The 26,077-nt window shown below is 49.3% G+C and overlaps 1 protein-coding gene across 2 annotated transcripts in view; it reads right to left on the reverse strand.

Moving 5' to 3' along the window:
* Nucleotides 1–330: 330 nt before the first annotated feature.
* CAMK1D (calcium/calmodulin-dependent protein kinase ID) overlaps nt 331–26,077 on the reverse strand; it is a 236,986-nt gene continuing 211,239 nt past the window's right edge. The window contains exons 7-11 of one of the 2 annotated variants that reach the window (XM_010854088.1): nt 17,187–17,299; nt 15,448–15,526; nt 9,362–9,449; nt 8,308–8,425; nt 331–6,042 (exon numbers count right to left, since the gene is read on the reverse strand). In XM_010854088.1, coding sequence (XP_010852390.1) covers nt 5,924–6,042; nt 8,308–8,425; nt 9,362–9,449; nt 15,448–15,526; nt 17,187–17,299 — 517 coding nt within the window. In that variant the 3' untranslated portion in view covers nt 331–5,923. Of the gene's footprint in view, nt 6,043–8,303; nt 8,426–9,361; nt 9,450–15,447; nt 15,527–17,186; nt 17,300–26,077 lie in introns of both variants that reach the window. The other variant, XM_010854089.1, reaches the window with a different exon arrangement.

Genomic DNA, 26,077 nt, shown 5'->3' on the forward strand with positions numbered 1-26,077 from the left:
CTGGAGTGGGTTGCCATTTCCTTCTCCAATGCATGAAAGTGAAAAGTGAAAGTGAAGTTGCTCGGTCGTGTCCAACTCTTAGCCCCCATGGACTGCAGCCTTCCAGGCTCCTCCGTCCATGGGATTTTCCAGGTGAGGGTACTGGAGTGGGATGCCATTGCCTTCTCCTGAAATCAGGGAAGCCCATAAAGTATTTAGGGGACGTTATGAATTACCAGGGGCTCAATTCACCTCCTTCCTTCAAATCCAAACTTTACAAAGAGGAGGAAAGAGAGAGCTGTTGAAACACTCCAGTCTGGCTTCTTACGGAGGAAACGAACGACACACATCTGAAGGTGATTAATTGTCTTTATTGGAGGAAAACAAGAAGTCATCAATCTCATCATCAGTATGATAGAAATCTTGATATGTGTACATGATTGTCAAGGCAGAGAGTCATTTGCTACACAGGCCCGTTAACAATTTTGCAGTGCCGCAAACCTATGCGGAGTAAACTTCTTGCAGAGTTTATTACATGCATGGAATAAATGCACAGTTTCCCTTCTTTTGGACAAGCATGTTTTTATGGAAAAATTGAACCAATTACAAGCCTAGTAATAATAGACACAGGGACATTCCTGGGTTCAATGTCATAAGCTTTTGGAAAACATGCTCACTGTTGGGAGAGCTGCAAGAAGGACTATGACATTATTGCAGTGACCAGAGCCAATTTAGAAATTGTTCCAAATTTTATTCTGGACAGAATGTACCTTTTGTATAAATATCTTTCAACCTGAATGTGGGGCTAAGATAAATGTTCTCTGGAACTTGCTGCCTGTCTTGCAAAACAAAGATGCTGCGGCAAGGCTGTAGCATTTTTGTCACTACCACCACGTTTTTGCTTTATAACATGTCAAGAGCCTGGCTGCCAGCGCTGCCCCAGCACCTCCTCCCTCAAGTGCAAGGTTACCACGAGGGCCCAGGAACCTCAGTCTGTCCAGATTCGGGTTTTTCTTTGAGAAGTAATTTATCCAGTGTTTGGGGCTTTTGAGTTCCTGGTGATATCTTATCTCTATGACGAAAGCCTCAACACTCCTTTCGTTTTCTTTTTTCCTGTCCATAAGAAAATAAAATCACCTCGAAGTAAAAGAAGTTGGTAAATCATCAGAAGACACAATCATCATATGAGAAGTTCCCTGGAGACCAAAAGGTTAAAAATGGATATGGCGAATGCAGAAGCGGCATTAGTACAAAGGGGGAAATGCAGTAGTCAGTCCCTTTGGTGTAGAGAGAGTTACAGACACCAAGAAGCCATTCCACACTTTGTCCACGAAACCAGACCTGGCAGCCACATGCTGCAGGGTTGGCTGCCAAATGAACAGCCTTTGCGTTTGCAGAAGCAGAGGCCCCGGAGCCACAAGCGTGGCTGCTCCTGCTACAAGTGGCAGGGAAGGCGGGAGAGACTGGTGCTCCTGCCCGTTGCATCTGGCCCAGAGCAGGAGGTGGGCCAGGTCGCGGCCAGCATGCAGGGCCGACTTCACAGTGGGGCTGGGCTCCTGTGCCTGTGCTGGGCTGCAGATCACACACTGGGTTCAATGCACTGGGACCACACTGAAGGTCAGGGCTGAAGGGGGCTTGGGCCTCCTGCCTTCCTCTTTCTCCTCCCTGCCTTCTGGACAATGTAGAAGTGTCAAGTAATCTCACTGGCAGGTTGGTTTTCTTGGCATCTCTGTGAATTAAGCTCCCCTTTTAGAAATCTGCCCAATTCACCCTTCCTATCTCAACTTTTTCAATTCTGAAAACCAACTGGAACACTCTGTGGCCAACTTGCAGCCCCAACCTAGGACCAGCCCCCTGTCCCTCACAAAGAGTGGTGGGTTACAAACTGGTATATACTTTTTTTTTTTTAAACAAACTGAACAGTGTTTGGTCTGGAATGTGTTTAAGGAAAAGGCCAACTCTGCAGAGTGTAAGTGGACAGAACGGGAAGCAGTATTGTTTCAGAAGAACATGCAAAGGTTTCGTGCATCAGTTGATTCAGAGGACCTTCATTCCATTTGCCAGGACTGATAGTGAGACCCTGGGAAAGAGCACATCTTATTTCTGCTTAGGGAAATGGGAGGAACTGCCCTCTACTGGGCCTTGCTGTCCGTTTTCACAACCAGAGGAAGCCCAGAAGGGAGCTTGTGGAGACCATAGAAAGTTGGGAAGTCAAAAGTGTTGTAGGCGAAACACAGAGGCCATAACCCTCCTTCTCCCACTCTCAAACCTGAAGCAATGGTTCCAGGGTGGCTTCTCCAAGGTGAAGAATCAACACAACCCAGGTCCTGGGTGGGTGAGGGGGCCATGGTGGCCAAAGCCTTAACATACGGAGTTATCTGCACTGGGATACAGTCTTTTCTCACAACACATCAAACCCCAGGGAATTCATCAAGCTATCACTCCTGCAAAGAAAGGGTCAACCCCTTTCTTTGCAAGGAGGGGTCACTTGCATTCTGTCCCTTTGTCCCTAGTGTTTTTGGCCTTCATTCTAAAGGAGGGGGTCTTCCTCTTCCATTCATAATCTCTTCATAATCATAATCTGGACACCACGGGAGACCAATGAACAGGATGAGATTAGTGCTGTAAGTAGGCTGAGCCGGGGGCACAGGTGTCACATGCCTTTCACCAGCTCATGCTCCCTGAGTGCCAGAGACTTGTCTGGTCAGCTCTAAGTCCAACTGCCCAGTTCCCTGGACGCTACACTCAGAGCCAGCTGAAGAGCTGGGACTTGCTCAAAAGTCTGTCAGGGCCACACTTGGGTGCACGCTGTTTCAGAAAACACTAGCCTCCCTGATGGCCTCATGGATGAGATGAAGCTCAGGGAAGTGAAGGAGAGACAGGAAGGCAGCTAAGAGCAAGACCATTCGAAGACACTCTTTCAAATAAGAAAAATAACCCACTTGCTCTGAGGAGGTGAAGAGACCAAATTGGTGGGAGTGGGGGGTGTTGGAAGGAAGCCTGTGATGAAGTCCATGGTCCATCCTTAGCCTAGCCACAGGCACTGGCCTTGAGGGGATGGGTAAGCCGGGTGCCCCTATGAAAAGCTCAGCTTCTGTTGGTATAATCTGACATCAGTGAGGGTCCTAGGGCTTGGCCACTCCACTTGGCAGGTGTACCAAAAGGCATATTCCGAGTTCTCTTCCCGTGTTGTAATCAAGTGTAAATAACACGGTTGAAAGAGAACCTCTGTTTTTTAACTGCTAATCCTCTCTGAGCAGAGAAGCTTTTCCATGTGGGGCTTATTTTCTCCTCTTCCTAAAACAATGGGGAAAAAACCTGAGTCTGGTGGCATCCAGACAGCAGAGATTCACCTGATGTCAAGTTCAACAAAACTCTACTTTTAGGCTGAAACAGTCACTATCTTCTTGCAGTTTGGTACTGAGACCTGATGTGGCCAACCATGGCCAAGAGCTGACCCCAAATCACAAAGAGACACCTGCAACCTGCCCGTCTTTCAGCTCTTCTGCACTTTTCAGGTAGGACATATTTTCAAACTAATTGCATAGAACATGCATCCCATATTTCAGCTCCAGAAAATAATTCGCCACCCATAAATCTGGCTCCAGATGCTGCTTTCCAAGTGCAAGTGACTGTGTAGTGCACAGTTCAAGGAGCTGGTAACTATTTGGGCACACATTCTAAGTATCAGATTCAGGCAAATTATCACCCTTCCTCCATAACATCTAAGTACTTCTCCTCTTATACTGTAGAAACTTGGATCTTCCATTACACTTGTTAGTAAGCAACATTCTACTAACTTCCTGGGAGACATGCCTCAGTTTTCTGATTCTGTTTATAATATTCATGCTATTGTCCTCCAAATGAGGCAATACTTGCTTCTTAACTGAGTCTTCTGTCATTTTATAGACATTTCCAGGTTTGTTACAAATTTTGAAGAGTAACAGCTTGATTTCCACTCTGGATACACGTGTGGCAGATGTCAAGTGGGATTCCTGTCAAGGGGCTGAGTGTCTATGATGTGGTGGACATGGGGTGGACCAGATGCCTGTCTTTCCAGCAGCTCTTACACACAGCTGCACTGCTGTCCTGAAGGAGGCAGAATGCAGCTGTTAAGCCTCATAACACTGTGTATGTGTGTGTGTGTGTGTGTGTGTGCGCGCGTGCGTGCGCGCTGAGGGGGCCATCACTGAATATTTGGCCTACACCCAGGCAAAGGTGTAGAAGTGACAAAGACAGCCTGACCAACAGGATCCACTGAGTCTGACTATCTGCGGGAGAAGAGCACGAGGAGAAGGGAAGTCATGGGACCATCAAGAAGACATGCAGGGACCCACTGCGGCTTGAGGCCGACTGTGCGGATGCAGACTCAGGGCATCGTGTGGGCACGAGGGCTGAGGGAGGGCTTTTGCATCTGGCACCACCTGCTCGCCTCTTCATGACAGCATCTTGGAACTCTCGTGGAGAAGCGCTTTGTCCTGGGTTTCACACTGTGCTCGCTCTATCCTGCACATCCATCCACCACGTGGGTGAACAACGTGGCCCAGTTTTCCTGGGACACTGCTGGTTTGAAAGTCCTATATCCTGGGAAATCCTTCAGTCCTGGGAAACCTGGGACCACTGGTGACCCCACGATCTCAGATCTTTGGTTTGGGGATTCCCTTCGTCAGAGGGATGGCTTTGCATGCCAGCTGGGCCTGGCTGGGGTGGTCTCTGGTTGTCACTGCAGTGTCCCACTGGCTGGGCAGGTCTTACCTCTCCTCACCACCTCACATCAAAGGGGTCTTTTCCAAGGTCATTGCCCTCTCTTCCCCTCTCCGGATCCTCACCCTCTAAGAACAGCATAAACACTCGCAGAAACAACCGGTGTGAGCTGGAGGCTATTCGCAGTTGTAAGATTAGAAATGCATTTTTAAAAAACAGAGAGATCAATTTTAAAACTGCATAGCTGGGCTTTCACATGCCACCCTTCTCGTGAGAAAGGAGAGCTGTGTGAGAAATTTGCTCCAAATAAAATGGCATCGTGCTCTTTCTGTGCGGGAGGCTCTGAAATTTTTGCTGGGGGAGAGGGGTCATCTCCTTCATCACAAGTCTAGCCTTTCATCTTGGGGGAGTAGGCGTCTTCATTTCTGACCACCGACGGCCAGAGGCCCCAGGGTCTCCAGTTGGAGAGGGCTTCGCTGGAGGAGCTGCCAGGCAAGGTTTTCTGCAGGTGCCCTCCCACGGGCTCCCCAACTCCCAGGGAGAAAACAGGCCTGCAGAAGAGGTGAGTTATCTTCTCAGAGAACTGCCCCTCCAAGGAACAAAGGGAGACAAGGGGAAGGAATTGAAGTAAAGTGCACTCTTCACCTTGGAGACAGATTCTCGATCAATCCTCTATTAGAATTTCAAAAAATACTTTTAAATTCCCTTTGAAGGAAAAAAAAAAATCTCTTAAAGGTTAACATAAAATTCTACTACCGACAAGCAAAAGATACAGGTCATGGAAGAAGTATAGCTTGAAAGGACACATTTCTTAAAAGGAAAAAACAAACAAACCCTAATGCACAATATTTACCAATACTTAAATAATCCAGTTGAAACCTTTTTTTTTGTCATGAATGAAAAAATACAACATAGACGGTTACCTCTACTGAGAAGAGCGGGAAGGACAGGGCTTGGGGAGAGGAACTGAGAAAGTCCGTTCTGTTAGAGCTTTGCGAGATTCATATGTACAGCACCAGATCCTATTAAGTCAGCTCCCTTGAGTCAGTACAGTTTGTGAGAAATGAACACTTCAGAATTGCAGTATAAAATATGGCCATAAAAAAACTGCTGTCTTCCAGTCCTGTGCAGGGAGGCGCACCATGCAAGGTGGGATCGCTCTGGAGTGGCTGGTGGCGCTGGTGGCCCCCGGGGGCCCCCTTCCCTGGCCCGGCCCCCCGGGCCCCACCTCCGGGGCCAGTCACTTGCTTCCAGAGTGCACTGTCGTCACAGTGGTGGGCCTCGGTCTCCGATCTGCTCCCACTCCTGAGACCCCGGACGCAGAGGACACGAAACTACAGAGCGTGGAGGATGTCAGACCTGCAGGGGTCAGCGGACACAGAAGTTCAAAGCTTTAGAAGAACGTACTCACTCCCTCTTCCCACTGCAAGGGTTTGTTGGGGTGGGGGGAAAAAACTTTGAGGCCCTTGCTTCTAAACTTTTACCTACCCACAGGAAAACATCTGCAAGGATCCCAAGTCGTCTTAGGGACTCGTCTTCCCTCCTTGCTTCCACATAGCAGTGATAACTGTGTTGTATTTGGATACATCATGGTTTAGCTGCCATAACAGGATGGCTTCCGTTTACTGAGCATTTACTACATACTAGGCATCAGGCTAGGTATTAAACACATGTGTGTGTGTGTGTGCATGCTAAGCTGCTTCAGTCATGCCCGACTCTTTGCGACCTATGGACTGTAGCCTGCCAGGCTCCTCTGTCCATGGGATTCTGTGGGCAAGAATACTGGAGTGGGTTTCCATGCCCTCCTCCAGGGGATCTTCCCCACCCAGGGACTGAACCCACATCTTTTATGTCTCCTGCATTGGCAGGTGGGTTCTTTGCCACAAGCACTGCCTGGGAAGCCCAGTGAATATGTACTGTCTTCATAAGAACTGTTTATTTCTTACAACAGTGCTGGGAAAGCAGTGGCTTTAAGAGCGAATAAAGAATGACCCCAGCTTGGTGTGTGCTCTGGACTTTTGGCTAAGAAGCATCTGTGACCCAGGGTACACTGACTTAGTCCTGCATGAATCGGCAGCCCCCCAGTCTAGAACAATTCCTGACATGCTGCACCTCCCCAGGCAGATGCTGGCATCAGAAATGTCCTGTTGTGGAATGATCTTAGCTGTGACAGTGTACCACCCACCCTTGCCACCATGAACTCATGAGCACAAACACACGGACGCCGTAAAGTAAATGACCATGATGGCTGTGCTGTCAGAGCCACTGTCTGAATCTTCAAATAAACAATAGGTTGTGGGGTTTCCTTTGACCAGAAGGTGGAAAGGATTTGCACTGAAATGTAAATTGGGCCCAAAGCAGTGTGCAATTGTGTCAGGAAATGCTCAGTGGAGGTATCCTGGGAGGACTTTAGGGCTGGACGTTCAGAAATGAGATTCAAGGATTATTTAAAGATGAAGGGAACTGTTTTTTGAGGCAAACAGGAAGGAAGCGTCATGCCCAGGGTGAGACCAAGCTGAAGGGTTTCAATGAAGGAAATTCTTCAGGGCAGATGAGAGGTTCCCTGGTGGCTCAAAGGGAAAGAATCCACCTGCCCGTTCAGGACACACCTGAGTCGGGAAGATCCCTTGGAGAAGGAAATGGTAACCCATACCAGTATTCCTGCCTGGGAAATCCCATGGGCAGAAGAACCTGGCAGACTACAGTCTACGGGGTCACCAAAGAGTTGGACACGGCTTAGCGACTACACAACAACAAGCGGGGCAGATGAGCCCGTGGAAAAGCCCAGCGAGTAAGGTGAACATGTAGAGTGGGGACTGGGAGAGAAAAATAAGGAGGCTGTGCACGTGTCCTCGGCGATGTATTGTTCCACACAAAGATGGAGGACAAGGAAACATTAGTATGGGTTGGCCAAAAATCTGGTTCAGCTGTTCTGTAACATATTATGGAAAAACCTGAACCAACTTTTTGGCCAACCTAATATCTTTACTCTGATCGCAAAGCCAACACACTTCAAATAAATTAGCTCAAATGGTCATCCAATAATACGTTTTAAAAGTCAGTGAGACCCAGGCTGTCATGAGTCTCTGTCATCGGTCCCTAAGGGTGACGCCCAACGAGAAGCAAGTCAGATCATAAGGAGATGCACCAGAAGTGTCGGCTTCCTTTCACACATGGCGGGTGGGACTTGAGCCACTGATGTCTCATCTCGACATGGAAATACTAGGACTTAGGGTTACATAGATATTAAATAATTAAAATTTTAAACTATTTTGAAAAACAGTGTGCTAGAGTTGTTGGGAGTGTTAATGAACTGAGTATTAACAGTGCCTGACACACTTACTGTGAAAGTGTTAGTGGCTTAGTCGTGTCCACCCCATGGTCTGTCCATGGCATTCTCCAGGCAAGAATACTGGAGTGGGTAGCCATTGCTTTCCCCGGGGGATCTTCCCGACCCAGGGATCGAACCAGGGTCTCCTACATTGCAGGCAGGTTTTTTTACCATCTGAATTACCAGGGAAGCCTGACACACAGTAGGTACTCAGCAAACCAGAGTCCCCTTTTCTCCCTACCAGATCTGCCTCAAACACCAGTTGGAAAGCTCTGTTTTTGCTACATACGCACAATCTTTTTGGCTGGCCAGACTGAGGCTGCTCGAAACACTTGCATTTGAACTGTCCAGGCTGCTGCCAAGATGTAGTTTTCTCATATGTCTCACGACGGCCGTGGCGTTAAACGCTTGCTGATATTTCAGAAAGAAGAAAAGCAGACAAAATATTTCAGCTAATTAGAAAAGCCTCAGGCTGTCTCCTATCATGTCTCTTGTTACCCTCAGCAGTTTAACTTCTGAAAACATTCTCATGAACCTCTAGAAAGGAAACTTATGTTGCCGCTTCTTCTAAAAGTACATTCATCCTTTGACCCTCTCTCCCCCCATCAAAATACATTTTGGAGATGACGAGAATATTTTTCTTCTGACATAATAATGTAAACTGCAGAATAAATGTAAACCAATTCTCTCCATAATTCCGAAGTGACTTCTAGAATAAAAAGCATATTGTAATAACGCAGTACCTTAACATCTTATTTTTAAGAGTTTTCATTTCTGATTATTGGTGTTTTTGTCCTAAATTACAGCATTTCCTGTGAATAAAGTAGTTCAATGGAATTATTATCTGCATAGTGTCTACTTGTTGGCTCTCATGGAAAAATAGCCAGCTCTTAATTACCCATGCTTATGAAGACACAGGCTAATAGTTTCAGTCCATCACATTTTTACTGGAATGTAGTGATAAGTTCAATTGAGATTTCCTGTTTCCCTTTTCCATTTTTATATCACTTTTTAATATGAGTCAATTCCTCAAAGTTCCAGCAAAGTGAAGAAAGACAACAGAGATTTCTTAGGAAACTGCAAATGAGGAAGTGCTGGCAATATTGCTGTTTCTGGGTCTCAGAAGGAAGACATTAAATCATAGACTTTATCCTTCTCACACCACGATGCTCTCTCTTCAAGTCTTAATCTTTACTACTTAAAATCAGCACCATTATTTGGGTGAGGTTCTGGGAATTTTCATCAGACCTCCTGGGTGAGAACAACCTTTAGAAAGAAGAAGCCCTCCACCCATAGGGCAGGTCTGAGTGGTCAAGTTCACTGGGGATAGAGGAAATAAGGACTTACTCTCCACTTGCTTTTGGCGAAGTTCTTCCGGATCTGGGCGCTGACCGACTCGTGGATGTTTTTGCTGAGGGCTGTGTCACCAGCGATCCTGAAACCAACGCAAAGATGCTTCTTCAGAAGGGTTTTGTAGGCGGTGGGGTGGCGGGCGGGTGTGGGCTCTGACACGGGGTCCCATGCTTTCTTGGCAAAGCCGTGTCCTGTCCCCTTTGCAGGTTTGCTAAGAGGGGGGCCTGTACCCCCACGGCTCTGGTTGGAATGTTCACAGTCCACAACCACCGCGCTCCGAGCCCCGACCCACCTCCTCTCTGCACCCCTCCAGGCTTGGGCAGCACCTCCATGGTAGACCGCTCGGCCTGGCTTCCCCTTCCCCCTTTGTCACCGCCATTCCTACAGCTTCAGAGTCCACACGGACCACACAACCTGAGCTCAGCTCCCCTCCCTTTCCCCCAGCTTTCTACCTGCCAGGCCTCACCGCTGAGATGGCAAGCAGGTCCGCCAGCTGGTCTGACCTCCCAGCTTCCTCCCACCGGCCCCTCTCCCTGGCATCACCAGAGCCTCTGGTCCACGGACCACTCACCATCCCAGGCCCAGCACTCCATTCTGACTCTATCCCAGCTAGGCTAAGTTCCGCCACGTTCCACTCTTGCTCCCGCCCTTGGGGCCCCTTATCTGCTCTGTACGTGGTGACAGGGACCCAGTCTCAGCTCAGCCCTGACTGGCACACCTTCTCCTGCATTTCCTTGAGAAGTCCTCAGAACTGCAAGGACCACGCCCCCCAGATCCCACTGGGCCCCTGACATCACTGGGCAATCTTGATGTTGTTCCTGCTTGACCTTGGGTTTCTATTCCAGGGAAGAAGGGCAGGCTTGGTCTTTGCCTCCTACCCTCGGAGTCCCGCTCATCCTGTCACTTCCTCCCTCTGCTCTGCCACACCTCTCCTCTCTTTCTTCCCCACTTCCCTCCTCCCCCCGACCCCTCAATCTGTTCTTGCGCCTCCCTCTTTTCTCTGGGCCTGCAGTCTCCTGTCTCACTGATGGCCTGGGGGTCTCTCCAGCCCATTCCTCTCCCTCAACACCAGCCTCACTCGACATTCGACCCCCACCCCCATTCTCTGGCAATCTCACAGGAAACTGTTCTGTTTAGTCTTTTCTGGGCTTGAATCCACCCATCTTCCTTTTCTCTTAGCACCAAACTATTCAATTCTAAGCTGACTAATGATGCTTCAGAAATAATTTCTTGGATTTTGGAAAAGTTAAGGGGCAGACAGATGCCGGGGACACTGACCATCCTTTCTGAATGGAGGGTGACCTGTGGGTGAGGGAGTCGGCCGGGTCTCAGACTCAGATAGCCCGGGACACAGGCCAGCCTGGACACAGACTGCTGTGTCCATTCACTTCAGGACATGAAAGGAAGAAACCGCCGCTGTATGAAACACATTCCCACCACCAGCTCCTCCCATTAGAACTGAAAACATGGCTGGTGCGCTCTGGAAAGGAAGTCTGTGTCAGGCTGGGTCTAAGTTAGAATACAGTCTCATATCCCAGCTCAGTGCAAGGCCCCCTCAGTAGACTCCTCTGGTTTTCCCAGCAGGGCTGAAAATACACATCTCAGATGACACTCAGAAATGAACCTAAGCCAGCAAGGTTTCCATTTCCTTTTCCACTTTTTTTTTTTTTTTTTTACCATTTGCCTTTTTTTTTTTTTTTACCATTTGCCTTTTTTTTTTTTTTTACCATTTGCCTTTTTTTTTTTTTTTACCATTTGCCTTTTTTTTTTTTTTTACCATTTGCCTTTTTTTTTTTTTTTACCATTTGCCTTTTTTTTTTTTTTTACCCTCCTGCATTGCAGGTGGATTTTTTTTTTTTTTTTTTTTTTTTTTTTACCATTTGAGCCACCAGGGAGGCCCTAGGTTTCCATTTCCAACAACTGTCAATAGCCCCCTTTCCCCAGACACACGTCAGTGAAGGGCAATATCTGAATGAACAAACCCGAGGAAGCAGATGTGTCATGAAGCCTCTTCTCCTGGAGGGCTCATGTGCTTCCTCCTGCGCCTCTTGTAACAGCTACATCCTCAGAAAAGAATACCAATTCTACGTGTCGGTGGCCAACTCTTTCTTGGAAACCTGGGGGCAGAAGTGGCCAGAAAGATGGAACTCCTTGGACTGAGCACTGCTGCAAGGCAGAGTCCTCTCCAAACCAAACAGGCTGGGCAGGGGTGTCAGGGAGACGCCCTTCCTTGTGGGTGAGCCCAGCTGAGAGGGACAGAAAACGCAAATCTTCAGTTGTTCTAGTAAAGTCCTGTGCTCACTTCCCAAAGTGCCCAGGCATGCTGCCACTGGCGAAGGACCCAGCAGGACAGACAGTGGCCCAGAGGCCCTTGTTAAACATCCGGCTTGGAGGTGAAGCCAGCCATCTCGGCTCATGACAGCTCATGACCACCTTCCTCAAACAAGCATCATTCCCAGCAGCCAGGAAGTTCCCCAGGATAACGTGGGATGCTCAGCGCTCCCAGCTTCAGCCTCGTTCACTGGCAAAACCAGAGGCACAGAACCTGAGAACTAGAAGGGACCTGGGATGTCACCTCGATTGTCCTAGGAACTGAACAACACCTCAGATACAGAAGAATTTCCTGATGATTCTGTACACACAGGTAAAGCTACAGGCACCTCTATTTCATCCGGGTCTCCGACTCTCTCTCGCTTCCCAGTGTCTGCCTCTAGACTAACAAGGGAGATGGCATTCACATCAATCATGCTGTGTCAGGTCTGCCTGGCTCTTTCTCACCACACACAGATCATCAAACTCCTCTCCTTGCCTTTTGGTGCTTTGATATCTTGTATACAGCCTATTCTGGGCTTCCCAGGTGGTTCAATGATAAAGAATCCACCTGCCAGTGCAGGACACACAGGTTCAATCCCTGGGTTGGGAAGATCCCCTGGAGAAGGAAATGCAACCCGCTCCAGGATTCTTGGGATTTCCCTGGTGGCTCAGATGGTAAAGCTCAGATTGTCTGCCTACAATGTGAGAGACCTGGGTTCAGTCCCTGGGTTGGAAAGATCTGGAGAAGGAAATGGCAACCCACTACAGTATTCTTGCCTGGAAAATCCCATGGACAGAGGAGTCTGGCAGGCTACACTCTCTATGGGGTCGCAAAGAGTCGGACGCAACTTCACTTTGACTTTCCAGCATTCTTGCCTGAGAAATCCCATGGACAGAGGAGCCTGGCAGGCTATAGTCCACGGGGTTTCAAAGGAGTCAGACACGACCAACCAACCAAAAAATAACAACAGTCTGTTCTATTAGTACCTACATAGCTCTGATTGTGCGTTCTTGTAACCACTTGCTCAAGACAGGCTTGGTGATGCCTAGTGTGTCTCCCAGACCCCTGGGATCCTTCCCAGTTCCTGCAGTTGCCGCAGCTCAGCTGCCTGAAGCCCCGGGGAAGGGAGGGGTCTCCATGAACACTGAGGACAGCGATTCAGATGCCCCCTGGCTGGGCCAACACAACAATGTCCCCCCAGGAGGGAAAACTGCTGTTGCCCTGGGGACTGGCTGAGTGTCACCTGGGATCACCTGAGGTCACCTGCTGACCCTCAGGATCATCACTGTAGTTTGCTTGTCACTGAAACTGGAGGCAGAGGCTCAGAACAATCCAAAGAAGTAAACAAACCTCATCAAGGTGCTTCCCTGTCACTGGGACTGGATTCCCATCCTGCCGTTGTCTGCTCTTTAGCCATCAGCCAGCACTTGGTTGGCTCCCAACTATCCATCACTTAGAGGAAGGCGAGGCCTCCCGTGCGGGGCTGGGGAACATATGCTGAGATGGGCTGACTGCCCTCTGCAAGGACAGCTTGGAAAGGAACCCTGTCCTGCCTGGAGGGGTCTGTTTTGAGGCTAAGGGGAGGCCCTGCCCTAGCCAAGCCAACAGGCCTTGGCTCAGTGGGAAGAGCAAGTGCAGAGTGCGAGATGATGCTCTCTGGGTGTCATCTGTGTACTGGGACCACGGTCTCCAGAACAGGGATGCTGGTAAAGCCACGTCTCACATCCTGCAAGCTCTCAGCTGAATCCGTGTTTTCAAGTTGCCTGGGCAGTGTTACATATGAGAAACAGGTATATTGTAAATGCAGGTGTTTCTGGAATGCTTGAGTCAAACCATCTGTCTTTACCATTTTCTGACACTTGACTTTCTGGGAATTCTGAAATGCACAGTAAGAATTATAAAACATGGGGGAAAAAACCCTATCTCTGAAGTAAGGAGGCATTTATTTGTGCAGCTCACATGCCAGTACATCTCAATGTGACCCAGGCTGATGACCCTGAAGTCATCTCAGACTTGACATCTTTCCTGAGCTCCAGACTCATTCTGCAAAGCACCCACCAGAACAGATCTGCATCAAGATGACACAGCACCCTCATTCTCTTTTACTCCAGCCCCCCTGTTCCCACAGCACAGCATCCTCCCAGCCCCTTGAACTGGACAATCTGGAATAACCTCACCGCTTCACGGGTCAGCGCAGGACCCGTAGCTTCCCCACCCCTGGCCTGTCTCCGCCCCCTCCCTGCATTCCCGGGACACTGGGCAGACCACCTCCACCCTCCTGGGGCCAGCCCTCTCCACGTGACTGCTCAGCCCCTCCTGGCACCTCCCATTCCTAGTCCCCAATCCTGCTGCCAGGCTGAGGTTTTGAAAATGCAAATTTGATCACTCAGCTTAAAACCTGTCTGGGGTCCCCACTGCCCAAAAGCAGAAGAATTCCAATAGATTGGAGATTATTAGGTACTCTTCTTCACATGGATTATCTCATTTGCTCCCTTGAAAATCCCTCTAGGATATATACCACTGTTATTTCCCATCTCAGAGCCATAGGCGAGGCCCAAAGTTTAAAGAGCTGGCTCACACAGCACAGCCCGAGTCCAGGACTGGGGTCCACCGGGCCCAGCTGAAGCTCACGCCAGAACCTGCTGGGTCTCTCCTTTACAGTCTCATCTTTCAGTGCTCCCCGTCCACTCTCACTAAACGCTGCAGCTTCATGGATGGGTGTACAGTGTAAGCCCCCAGGCCTGGCCCAGGAGGCTCATGCAGCCTGGAATCCCTGCCCCACCCTAGGTGGCCTGATGACAGGCTTTTCAGAGCACAAGGCGGGCATCTCTGTGAAGTCCTGCTGGATTCTCAGCCCTGCCTTGGCCCTCTGCCAACATCGACAGTCCGCATATTGTACCGGCTGTTTTACTACTCCTGGCCTTTGTCTAAAAAAGGAGGCTCATGATGCTTTAATAAGAGAGCTTAATGACGCATTTGCTACGTGCCAGATGGGCTAAACCCTCTATGTGTGCACGTGATCTCAGACACTGCTTCTTACATTGACCCCCAAAACTAGGTACCGTCATCCTCACTTGAAAGATGAGAAAATTAAGGCTCAGAGAAGTATAAACCCAAAGTCACCAGGTTCAACCCTAGTAAGTGGCACAGAAGGTGGCTTCAGGCTTCCCTCGTGGCTCAGAGGTTAAAGTGTCTGCCTCCAATGCGGGAGACCCGGGTTCGACCCCTGGGTTGGGAAGGTCCCCTGGAGAAGGAAACGGTAAACCACTCCAGTACTCTTGCCTGGAGAATCCCATGGACGGAGAAGCCTGGTAGGCTACAGTCCACGGGGTCGCAGAGAGTCGGACACGACTGAGCGACTTCACCTTCAGGGCACCACAGGAAATGTAGTCCAGGATGTCATAAACTATCAATTCATCCCACTGGAGACGACGAAACACTAACTTGAAAAGCATCTTAAAAGAAAAAGAACATATAACCTCAATCTACTTACTGGCTGAGTAATAAGCTCAAGGAATAAAACTCCGCTCTTAAAGCCTCCTTGGGGGATTACCTTCAATAAAAATGAGCCTAAAATATTTCACATAAAGTGAAAAAGCTACAGCTATTTCTTGTGCATCTGTCATTAGTGCCTTCAGAGACCGTGTCCTCCAAGGTTGGGTGGGGAAAGGAAGAAAGCGCTGGCCCCACGGGACGCCAAGCCTCACCCGTGGTTTTCACAGTGGAGACCCAGCCGACTGGCCCCTCGAGTGGGTGACGTTCTTACCATGGGTGCCGAGCTGCCTGCTCGCATGTGTATCTTTTATTCGGATCTTTCTCCATCAGGTTCCGAATGAAGTCTTTTGCTGTTCAAAAAGAAGGTGCATGGAGAGGAATCAGTGTGTGGCCTGAGATGTGACAATAAGATACCAGTGGGTCTTTGGGAGTATCAAGGGTACCACGACAAATACGAGACCAGCCTTCCACAGCCACTAGGGAGCTGGGACAAAAGGCAGGCAGCACCAGCGTTCGGGGAAAAGAGAAGCTGAGATCTGAGGTTCTGAGTGGTGACGCAGTGAACGAGGAGGCAGCTGAGCCTGGCCTGGGACCCGCCTCCTGGCTCGGAGTCCCTTCCTGCCGGCAGGCAGCGAGTGGTACCTGTGGTCCAGGGAAGAGATGAACAATCCTTGTCACCAGGTGCCCCTCACTCAGCTCACCGCTGCCTCAGGGAGCTGTTTCGTTGATGTCTTCTCCATGTTAAGACATCACGGATTCAACGAAATCGCCCAAGCACCCACTAGGCTCCCCAGGGCTTGGGTCAGCCCTGGGGTTGCGGACACACAGCCCGCCAGAAGCGCCCCCTGCAGCCCCCGAGGGTGACGACAAACAGTGAGCAGGAAATGCTGAGGCAGGAGGTGTGCCCTGGTGGAGGAGGAACTGCTTGGAGGCCCAGGGGTGGGTGTGGCCTGAGCAGGACGCTGAGCGCGTGGGGGTGGGGGAGGGGCTGGGTCCCAGAACTGGGGGACATGTGCCGGGGGGAAATCTGTCACCTCGGGGGCCCAGCAGCTCACTGCCCACAGGACTGGACTTCTGGGGGACAGCTGTGCCCTTCCCAGCTCAGAAGTAAACTAGTCCCCATGCGGCCCTTTCCTGAAAGCCTTGGAGGACCACAGTCCCATCCCAGGTTTTAGAAGACTGAGGAAGAAAGCAAGGCATTTCCAGTTAGGAGGAAACAATGCAAATGTGTGATATTTGGATAGGTGGTTCATTATTTCATTTGATCCTTATACCACCTGCCAGAGTGGGGGAGTAGTGTCACCATCCTCCTCTGTTAGGGAGGAAGGTGAAGTTAGAGACGTTTGATCTGCTCCTGTGGGCCTTGGGTTTGATTGTTCTCCCTGAGGGGGAAATGGTGAACTTCCCCGGCAATGTTTCCTGTGGCATAGTAGCTGAGGTTCGGGCTCTGGCTTGAAGGTATGGGTTCAAACCCCAGCTCTGTCACTTACTACCTGCGTGGCTTCAGTCAGGTTATTTCACCTTCTGGGGTCTCAGTCTCCTCATCTGTCAAATGGGGCTAAAAGGACTCCCCACCTGACAGGTTGTCCTGTCCCAAGGACTGGGTGAGCTAGCACACATCTGGAGCTCACGGTTCTTAGCACACAGTAAGCCCTCAATAAACATGAGCTAACACTGTCTCCTGGAGTTTATGAGTCTGAGTAAACTTTGGAAGGTGGTGAAGGACAGGGAAGCCTGGCATGCTGTGGTCCATGGGGTCGCAAAGAGTCGGACACGACTGAGCGAGTAAACCAACAGCAAACACGGTCTCACTCCAGAGCACCCAGAGCAGCGTGTGGCCGAGCAGGGCAGGAGTGAGTCCCCGGCCCAGCCCGGCTGGGGCACATGGCCTAAGCCTCTCCTTGCTCACAACTCAATTCAAAGTGTTAGCTCAGGACCATTCTGAGCCCCCAGGGCCTGTCAGAGACGGAGGTGGTCTGGGTGTAGGGGTCCCCGAGCCATGAGACCTACCCGAGTCGGAGATGTCATCCCAGTAGGGGGAGTCGAACTCATATTCCGCCTTGAGGATCTGCTCAAAGAGCTTGGAGTCGTTTTCGTCATAGAAAGGAGGGTAGCCGCAGAGCCTGGAAGACAAGAAGGCGTAAGGATCTGAACCGGCTGTGGAACCAGCTCCACGTGGTGGCTCGACGTCCGGCTGGAGGAAGAGCTGTCTTCGCTCGAGTGGAGAAACCTGCCCTGAGTGTGCTGCACACACAATCTCAGCCAAGAATCCGAACCTCCCATGGGTTCACGTGGCACAGAAGTTCACAGGCAGCAAAAAGAGTTAACCCAGGTGGTGACAGAGGGTGAACATGTACACTGAATTCATCTTAAACGTTTCTGATCTTACTCCCCGTGATATCATCCCCAGTAGAAGACAGGTTAAGGAAACAAACAGAAGATATGTTCAGTGTACTCTATAGAGAGCTTCCCTGGTGACTCAGCAATAAAGAATCTGCCTTCACTGCAGGAGATGCAGGTTAGATTCCTGGGTTGGAAACGTCCCTTAGAGGAGGGTATGGCAACCTTCCTCTAAGGGATTCCAGTATTCTTGCCTGGAAATCTCATGGACAGAAGAGCCTGGCGGGCTACGGTCCATGGGACTGCAAAAGAGCCGGACATGACTTAGGGACTAAAATGAAAACAAATACATTTTAGAACCCTTCCAGGTTCACTTTATTTAATCAGAGCAAAATAGGGAAATTTTTACAAACCTGAGTAACCAAGTTGCCATAAGCGGCCCCAAAACGCACAGTTTCACCCTACCACATCCAACCTGGGTATCTGAAAGGTTACAGTTTCTCCCATTAACATGTAATAAGCAGAAGCTGACATAAGTTATAATACCATAACCTTTTCCCCAATAAACCCTTAAAATTGAATTTTCAAAGATAATCTAGGTCCAGTGGTTAGGACTTGGAGCTTTCACTATAGTGGGCCTGGGTTCCATTCCTGATCGGGGAACTGAGATTCCACAAGTTATGAGGGGCAGGCAGTCCAAAAAAAAAATTATTTAGGATGTTGGTAGAGAAAACTTCTAGTTCTAGAGATACTGACAGTCACAATAGGGAATTTTTATTAAATACCCATAAAGCAACTCGTGCCATGAAACTGTGGGTTCTCCCGCCCAGGTCTGCTACCAGCTCTGACGTGACCTTCACCACTAATAGGCCAGTGATACATTTTTCTGGACCAAGATGTCCTCATCTAAACACAAAGAGGCCAGACTGGAAAATTCCTAACATTTTTTTGGCTTTAAGATGCTGCGGCTCTGTGCTGCCTTCTCCCAATTTGTTTGGCTGGCTGTGCGTGCGTGCATTCTAAGTTGCTTCAGTCATGTTAGACTCTTTGCGGTCACATTAGACTCTTTGTGACCCCATGGAATATAGCCCACCAGGCTCCCCTGTCCATGGGATTTTCCAGACAAGAATACTGGAGTCGGTTGCCACTGGCCTCCTCCAGGAGATCTTCCTGACCCAGGGATTGAACCCTTGTCTCCAGCATCTCCTGCATTGGCAGGTGGGTTCTTTACTGCTAGAGCCACCTGTGAAGCCCTTGACTGGCTGGGAGACCAAGGGAAAGATCTGGTCCATGCTTGAGGCCTGGGTGGGGGAGGGAGGGACGGGGAAGACAGGGGCAGGCCCTGGTTGGGACTGGACATCAGAAAGGGATGAGATTTACACTGTGACTGTGATGGACAGAGCAGAGGGCAAGGCTGGATTCCAGAAGGCTGGGCAGAAAGCTGGATGGCACAGAACTTGATTCTGGGCCTGAGACAACCCCCAGGGTGGCAGCAGCCACCGTGAGAGAGTCCTGCCCCTAGACGAGCCCGGAATCTTCCCACACAGCCCAGTGTTGTTCAAAGCACAGCTACAGCCCAGAGACCAGTTTAATGAGAACAAGGGAACAGGCATCAACAGGCTCCAGGCCTTTGAGGGACTGAGGCTGTCGGCAAGTAAGAAATTTAATAAAGGGCCAAAGCACAGCTTTCAGTACATTTTTTCAGCCGCTCCTGCACTCTGCACAGCCTCGCTGCCTCTGCTGTATAGGGGAAGGGCTGACGACACTTTTAAATGCTGTGAGACATTCTGTGGGCCGATAAGATTCAAAACCATCTCTCCCTACAGGGTTGGTTTAGGGGCTAAGAGCCTGGAAAATTTCATTTTTAAAGATTTGCTGCTTTTGGCGAAATGAGTGAGAGCCAGTGCTTCTGAAACCACGAAGCCCATATTTCACTTCCCAGGAAAGCCTGGGGCTGAGAGACAGACGCAGAAATGTTTCCCATAATGAGGATTTAGGGTAAATGAAATGTGCATATTAGGAAAAGCAGACAGAGCGAAATGTTAGTTCATCTTGGAAAACAGCGAAATTGTAGATACGTGAGGCTTCTGTTTGTTAACAACAGAGTGTGTTTTATTTTACAGTTCGGCTTTCAAGGGAAAAAAATCTTTAAGAAAATTTCAAGGAAGATTTATTCTTCATGTGCCAATCTTCTTAAAGTAATTTGATTTCTTCTGGTTTTAGCTCTCTTGGGGAGGGGAAACACAAAATACTTTTTGTGTTTTGGTACTGAGGATGGAGGGCTTCTCTGATAGCTCAGTTGGTAAAGAATCCACCTGAAATGCAGGAGACCCCAGTTTGATTCCTGGGTCGAAGATCCGATGCAGAAGGGATAGGCTACCTACTCCAGTATTCTTGGGCTTCTCTGGTGGCTCAGCTGGTAAAGAATCCGCCTGCAATGTGGGAGACCTGGGTTCGACTCCTGGGTTGGCAAGATCCCCTGGAGAAGGGAAAGGTTACCCACTCCAGTATTCCGGTCTAGAGAATTCCATGGACTAAAATAGTCCATGGGGTCGCAAAGAGTCGGACACAACTGAGTGACTTTCACTTTCACTGAGAATGGAAAGAAAGGAAACGGATGGAGCTTGAGGACTAAATTAAAATTAAGAAAGAAGGTTTTAAAACAGGGATGGAAACAGAATGGAAGGGCAAGGAGAGGTTGTAAAATCTTCCTCAGACCTAGAAATTTCACAGGGCTCCCAGGCGAGGCTATTTCATGAGTGGTTTGTGTGGCAGGTTTAATTAGCAGAAATGACAACTGTGAGATGTTTCTATCTCCATATACAGGATGCTGACTTCCACAGTCCTGGGCCTGCCCATTTGCAGGCTTCGTTTTCATCTCTGTGTTCACATTTTACATATCAAACCAGCTAAATAACCTACAAATTGACAGGTTCTCAAAGACGATAAAGCTATTCCCAATTGTTCTAGAACAAGAAGCCCGTGGTTCAGGATAACGTCTGAACTTGCCCACGACAGACGGTCCCCCCAGTGCCAGCAACCCGGCTCCACCAGCTCCTCACTCACGTCCATTCCAGCCTTGGAGGGCCATCCAGGGAGCATGCTTACCCCTTCCGTCTTCCCTCTACCTACTCCGTCTGTCGTCTCATCTCCTCTGGCACACTTAAACAGACGTACACTGGGTTCTAGTGTAGCCTCAGCTGAACACTTATTCGGGGTCAAAAGTCCCACCATGCGCTTTGCTCTATTCTCTCACTTAAACCTCACTCCCCCAGGAGGGGAGCATCTCTGACAGCCTGCCTGGACCTGCAGAGCCACCCTCCACTCCGCTCCGTCCCCGGGAGGCTGGCCTGTATGGAGGGTTGCTGAGGGCTGAATTCTCTGACATCTGCTGGGGGGTCAGCCAGCGGGGACCCCAGGGGAGATGCGGGAGGAGGGCAGGGCGATGCCCTGGCCCCTTCCACTGAGACTCAGGCTGGTTACAGCGCTGAGCCCAGGGCAGTGCTGCTCCCAGGGAGGGGCTCTGCCACACTCTCCCTTGGGCGGGGTAACTGCTTCCTCCTCCCTGATCACTGAGGGTCAGGGCAATTACGGCTCAGCTGCCGTCAGTCTCAAGGTCACGGTGCTGTTCCTTGCGGTCCCTTCACACCAGAGCCCTGTATACAGTCCCTTGTATAATTTTCATTTTAAAGGCAGAGAAGCTAACTTGCAGCGAAGTCGGGACATGAGCCCTGTCTGTCTGATTCCGGGTCTGTTCTTAACTGTCTTGCTTGTTCACTAAAGGGAAGGAGGCTTGAGAACTGAACCTTAGGTTTCAGTTTTGACTTTGAATTCTCTCTGCAGGCCCTTTCCTTTGCCCACTGGCCCCTTCAACTGCAAACAGAGCCCAGCCACTGGACCCAACCTCCCCATTTCCCAGATACTGGGTCTAGCTGCTAAGATGCTTAGGGCTGGTTTGCAGTCCACAGAGTACTTTTTATTTCTGGACCGAAATGAAGGTCTGCACTCTACCTGGGCTACCCTCCCCTGGCCCTTTCCAAATGGCACATCCCAGCTAGGGTGTTACTAGGAAGACCCAGCCCTCTGCTGCCAGGCAGTGTGGGTGCCCTGCTCTGTGACCCTTCCTTACGGCACACTGTCCTGATCTCCACACCCTCCTCAAGGCAGGACCATGTCTCGTGTTTTTCTTTCTTCTTGGATTTCTAGTGCTCAGCTCAGGGTCTACCTATGGCAATTCCTGGGTCAATGTCTGGATGAACAAACATGCTCTTGGAGAGGGGGTTTCACCGCTGGCTGCTGAGCCCTCTGGCTGGGCTCTGAAAGAGAGACAAGGATGAAGGAAGGATGCAGGAGCACCCACTGCAGCACAGCCCAGGACACCATCGGAGTCCTCACTCATCCCGACTCCTCCCTCCTGCACACCACCCTCCTGGAAGGTGGGAAATCAGCAAAGCTCGGTGCCACTGACTGACGTTCCAGAAGAACCCAGTGAGCAAGGCCAGGTGCTGGGAGCAACCTGGCCTCTGTTTGTAGAGAGAATGCATTGGGTTACCTAAAACGCCACTACCGTTTTGTGGACAAGTCTCATGGAGGAAGTTTTCCATGAAGAAGGCTGTTAACATAAATGAAAGTGAAAATCACCCACAGCCAACCATGGCTGGTCCAGCAAGGCACAGTTATTCTTGGAAAATGAAATGGTGTGATAGGGTTAGAGCTTCCACTGAGCGGTCCCGAGACTTGACTGCAATAATTGTGCTAATTAAGGGATGTTCCATCTCCTCCTTTGCCCTTGGACAGTATCAGTGTCCTTACACAAATGGATGCCTGCTGAAAAGAATTCCAGATAACAATCAGTTGTTACCTCTTTCTGCTTTTATGTAACTTTACTGTCATAATTCACTGCAGCCTTCTAACTTCTTGCATATTTCTTAGACCTGATTTAAGGTTCTGCTTTTCCTTATTGACTTTTGGTTTGAGAGACAGACACAGAGAAGACAGGAAGGAGCTGGTATCAGAAGCAGTGACAGGCAATGAGTTATTACATTGATACCTGTTAGGATGGTCATTATTAACAACAAAAAAATAATGAAAGTTAACAAGTGTTAGGATGTGGAGGAAATGGAACCCTTGTGCACTGTTGGTGAGAATGCAAAATGGTGCAGCCACTATGGAAAATGATACGGATGTTTTCCAAATATTAAAAATGGAACCACCACGTGATCCAGGAATCCTTCTTCAGGATATATTCCTAAAGGAGATGACATCAGTGCCATGAAGAGATACATGTGCTCCTGTGTTCACTGTAGCATGGCCAAGATGTGAAAAAATTCAATGTCCACTGATGGATAAATGGATAAAGGTGGCTCAGTGGTAAAGAATCCACCTGCCAAGTGGGAGACATGGATTTGATCCCTGGGTCAGGAAGATGCCCTGGAGAAGGAAATGGCAACCCACTCCAGTACTCTTGCCTGGAGAATTCCAAGGACAGAGGCGCCTGACAGGCTATAGTTCATGGGGTCGAAAAAGAATCAGATAGGACTTAGTGACTTAGCACAGAGAACGGAGGAGCCATGTGGGCAACTGACTGCAGCTGTGTGGAGGGTGGGTTTGAGGCAGGAAGACAAGTTAGCTGCTGTGAGCAGACAAGGGAAGGACCGGAGGCACAGGCAGTGGTAGCGGTTGGGGGAATGGATTCCAAAAGGAGTCCAGAGGGAAAAACAGGAAGATGAGGTGATTAGCTATGGAGAAAGGGAAGGCCAGGATGCCTCCCAGGTCTCCAGCGTGCACCACGGGGGCTACATCAACCATGGTGGAGAACACAGAGGGGAAGGGACCAGGGACAACCCCAACGCGTCACCACAGCACCTGGCAAGTCCAACCTGTCTCTTCAATAGACACAGCCCTCCTCGGGGAAGCAGCTCTGGGCAGCTGTGTCCTTACAGTTAGGAGATCAACACCTAATGTCCTACCCCAGCCTGCCTTCTAGAAAGACAGGAGGTGGCCCATCAGTGGGAGACAGGGATGAAGAAAAGTGAACCCGAGTCTTTGCTGAACCAAACCCCAATAAGGTCACATCCGGTAGCCCTGGTTCAGCGCTTGGCTCCCCTGCACTGCAGCAGGGGGTACAGACGATAGAAAAGCTGCCGTCCAGACCCTGGAGCTCAGGGCTGGGCAGAAGTTCCGGCCTGCCTCTCTTACCCAGTGTAGCTGGGAAAGCAAGCAACACATACAAGCAAACCTTCTGAGCATCTGAAATGTGCCTCCTGGGCTTCCCTGGTAGCTCAGCTGGTAAAGAATCCACCTGCAGTGAGGGAGACCTGGGTTGATCCCTGGGTTGGGAAGATCCCCTGGAGGAGGGCATGGCAACCGTCTCCGATATTCTTGCCTGGAGAACCCCCACGCACAGAGGAGCCTGGCGGGCTACAGGCCATGGGGTTGCAGAGTCGGACATGGCTGAGTGACTAACACACACACAGCACAAGTGCCCAAACACACTGCAAATATTCTACATAAAAAGCCCCAGAGTGCAGCAGTCCACACTGACGACTGAGGCATCATCTGGAAACAGCAACCCAGAACGCGCCCTTTAGTCTAACTGGAGGAAGAGCATGAAGATGAAGAGGTGGGTGACTTTGCAAGTCCTGTCCTCTGAGGGCTGACTTTGCTTTCAGAGGCATTTCGTGGTGTGGCTTCCTCAGCCTGGGATTCAGAGAGATAAAAGACACAGATTCAAATTCTGGCTCCAACAAGGCCTGGTAGAGTGACTTTGGGGAAATTATGTATTGTCTCCCAGTCTCAAGTTCTTTTGTAAAATGACAAAAATAGGACCCACATTATAAGAGATATTATAACATATATCACATACATTGTATAATAATCTATATTACATATAACACACAGATAGATGAACGGATGGATACAGGTAAAAGATATAACATAGGAAAGTGCCCATCACATTGCAGTCATTAAATGCCAGCCCCCCACTCTTATCTCCCCTTGTTTGTCTCTTTTCTATTCTACCAGCTCCATCTAACTTTTCAGCTTCCCTCTGCTGAAATATTGTGCAGTGAGACCCTGCTCACCATCAGGAAGACCCAAGGGAGTGGGAGAGAGGAACAGATGAGTCTGAAGGGACTCAGTCCAGTGTCCTACCCTTTTAACGTGGAAACAGAACAATATAACTAAAAATTTTGTACCAAGTCTCAGAATCATTCATGACTGACTGTACATCCTGACCTCAGCTTCTACACTGCTCTGGAAGGGAAGGAGAGAGAAACCACCTCTAGTCATGATAGTATGTGATAGATGTGCAGACAGGATGTTCTGGAGACCTGCTTTTCAACCTTGATCTTTGAGGATGGGTATTTCCAAGCCTTTTATCAAGAAGTCCTCAATTCTAGGAAATTGCTCAAGCTTCCCTGAGAACACTTACTCAAAGGCATATTAGTGAAGAAAGTATTTTTATGCAATTGATGCTTTCAAACTGTGGTGCTCGAGCAGATTCTTGAGAGTTCCTTGGACAGCAAGGAGATCAAACCAGTCAATCCTATAGGAAATCAATCTTGAATATTCACTGGAAGGACAGATGCTGAAGCTCCAATACTTAGGCCACCTGATTCGAACAGTCAACTCTTTAGAAAAGACCCTGATGCTGGTAAAGATTGAAGGCAGGAGGGGAGGGAAAGACAGACAAGATGCTTGGATGGCATCACTGACTCAATGGACATGAGTTTGAGCAAATTCCAGCAGATGGTGAAGGACAGGGAAGCCTGGCGTGCTGCAGTCCATGGGGTCACAAAGAGTTTGACATCACTTAGTGACTGAACAACAACAGTGTAATTGGGCGAAACAACAAACTTCTATGTATATTGCAAACCAGAGAAACTGAGAAGGGCCAACCCAGGCCCAGTTGGTCTCTGAAAAACACCTGAAACCTCAATCAAACCTGGGCATTCCTCCTCTGGAGAGCAGAGTCTGCTGGATGTGTAACAACCCCTGGGCAGCCACCAGTTGGCCCTGCGTCTTGGCTGTCTGTGAGACTCAACAAGTGTTTACTGGATGAATGTCTGGAACATGCACTAAGCAATCTGAGTTCTCGTCCTCTTACTCTGGTTAATAGGACAGATTTTTTAAAATAATAAAATAAAGCAAAGCTTTTTAAGCTGTCAAATCTCTGGTGCTTAGTTGCAAGGCTCACTTAGCAAAACAGATTTCAGCACATTATTCGGATTTGTAGACCAGAATGACCGGTAAGACCTGAATGTTTACAAAGATGTAATGCAATTACTTTAGCAACTAGAGATTTGCTTATGTGCATGCCAGAGCTTCCTCCTTGCAAACCTGAAAGGGACGAGGGAAAGTTCACGTATTAGAACCATGTGCAGGCTGACTTCGGCAAGGCGCCCTTGGTGAAACGCAATGGCCAAATGTCCCGTTACCCCTGAAATTTGGTTAATACTTTGAAAGCTGAGAAGGTGGAAGCCGACCGGGGAAAGCTCTAGATGAGGAAAAAAAAGGGACACTAGAGGGGAGACGGGACACACTTCCCTTAGAAAGTTTAT

This window comes from Bison bison, unplaced genomic scaffold (assembly GCF_000754665.1).
Source record: "Bison bison bison isolate TAMUID 2011002044 unplaced genomic scaffold, Bison_UMD1.0 scf7180017864337, whole genome shotgun sequence".
Classification (NCBI taxonomy): Eukaryota; Metazoa; Chordata; class Mammalia; order Artiodactyla; family Bovidae; genus Bison; species Bison bison.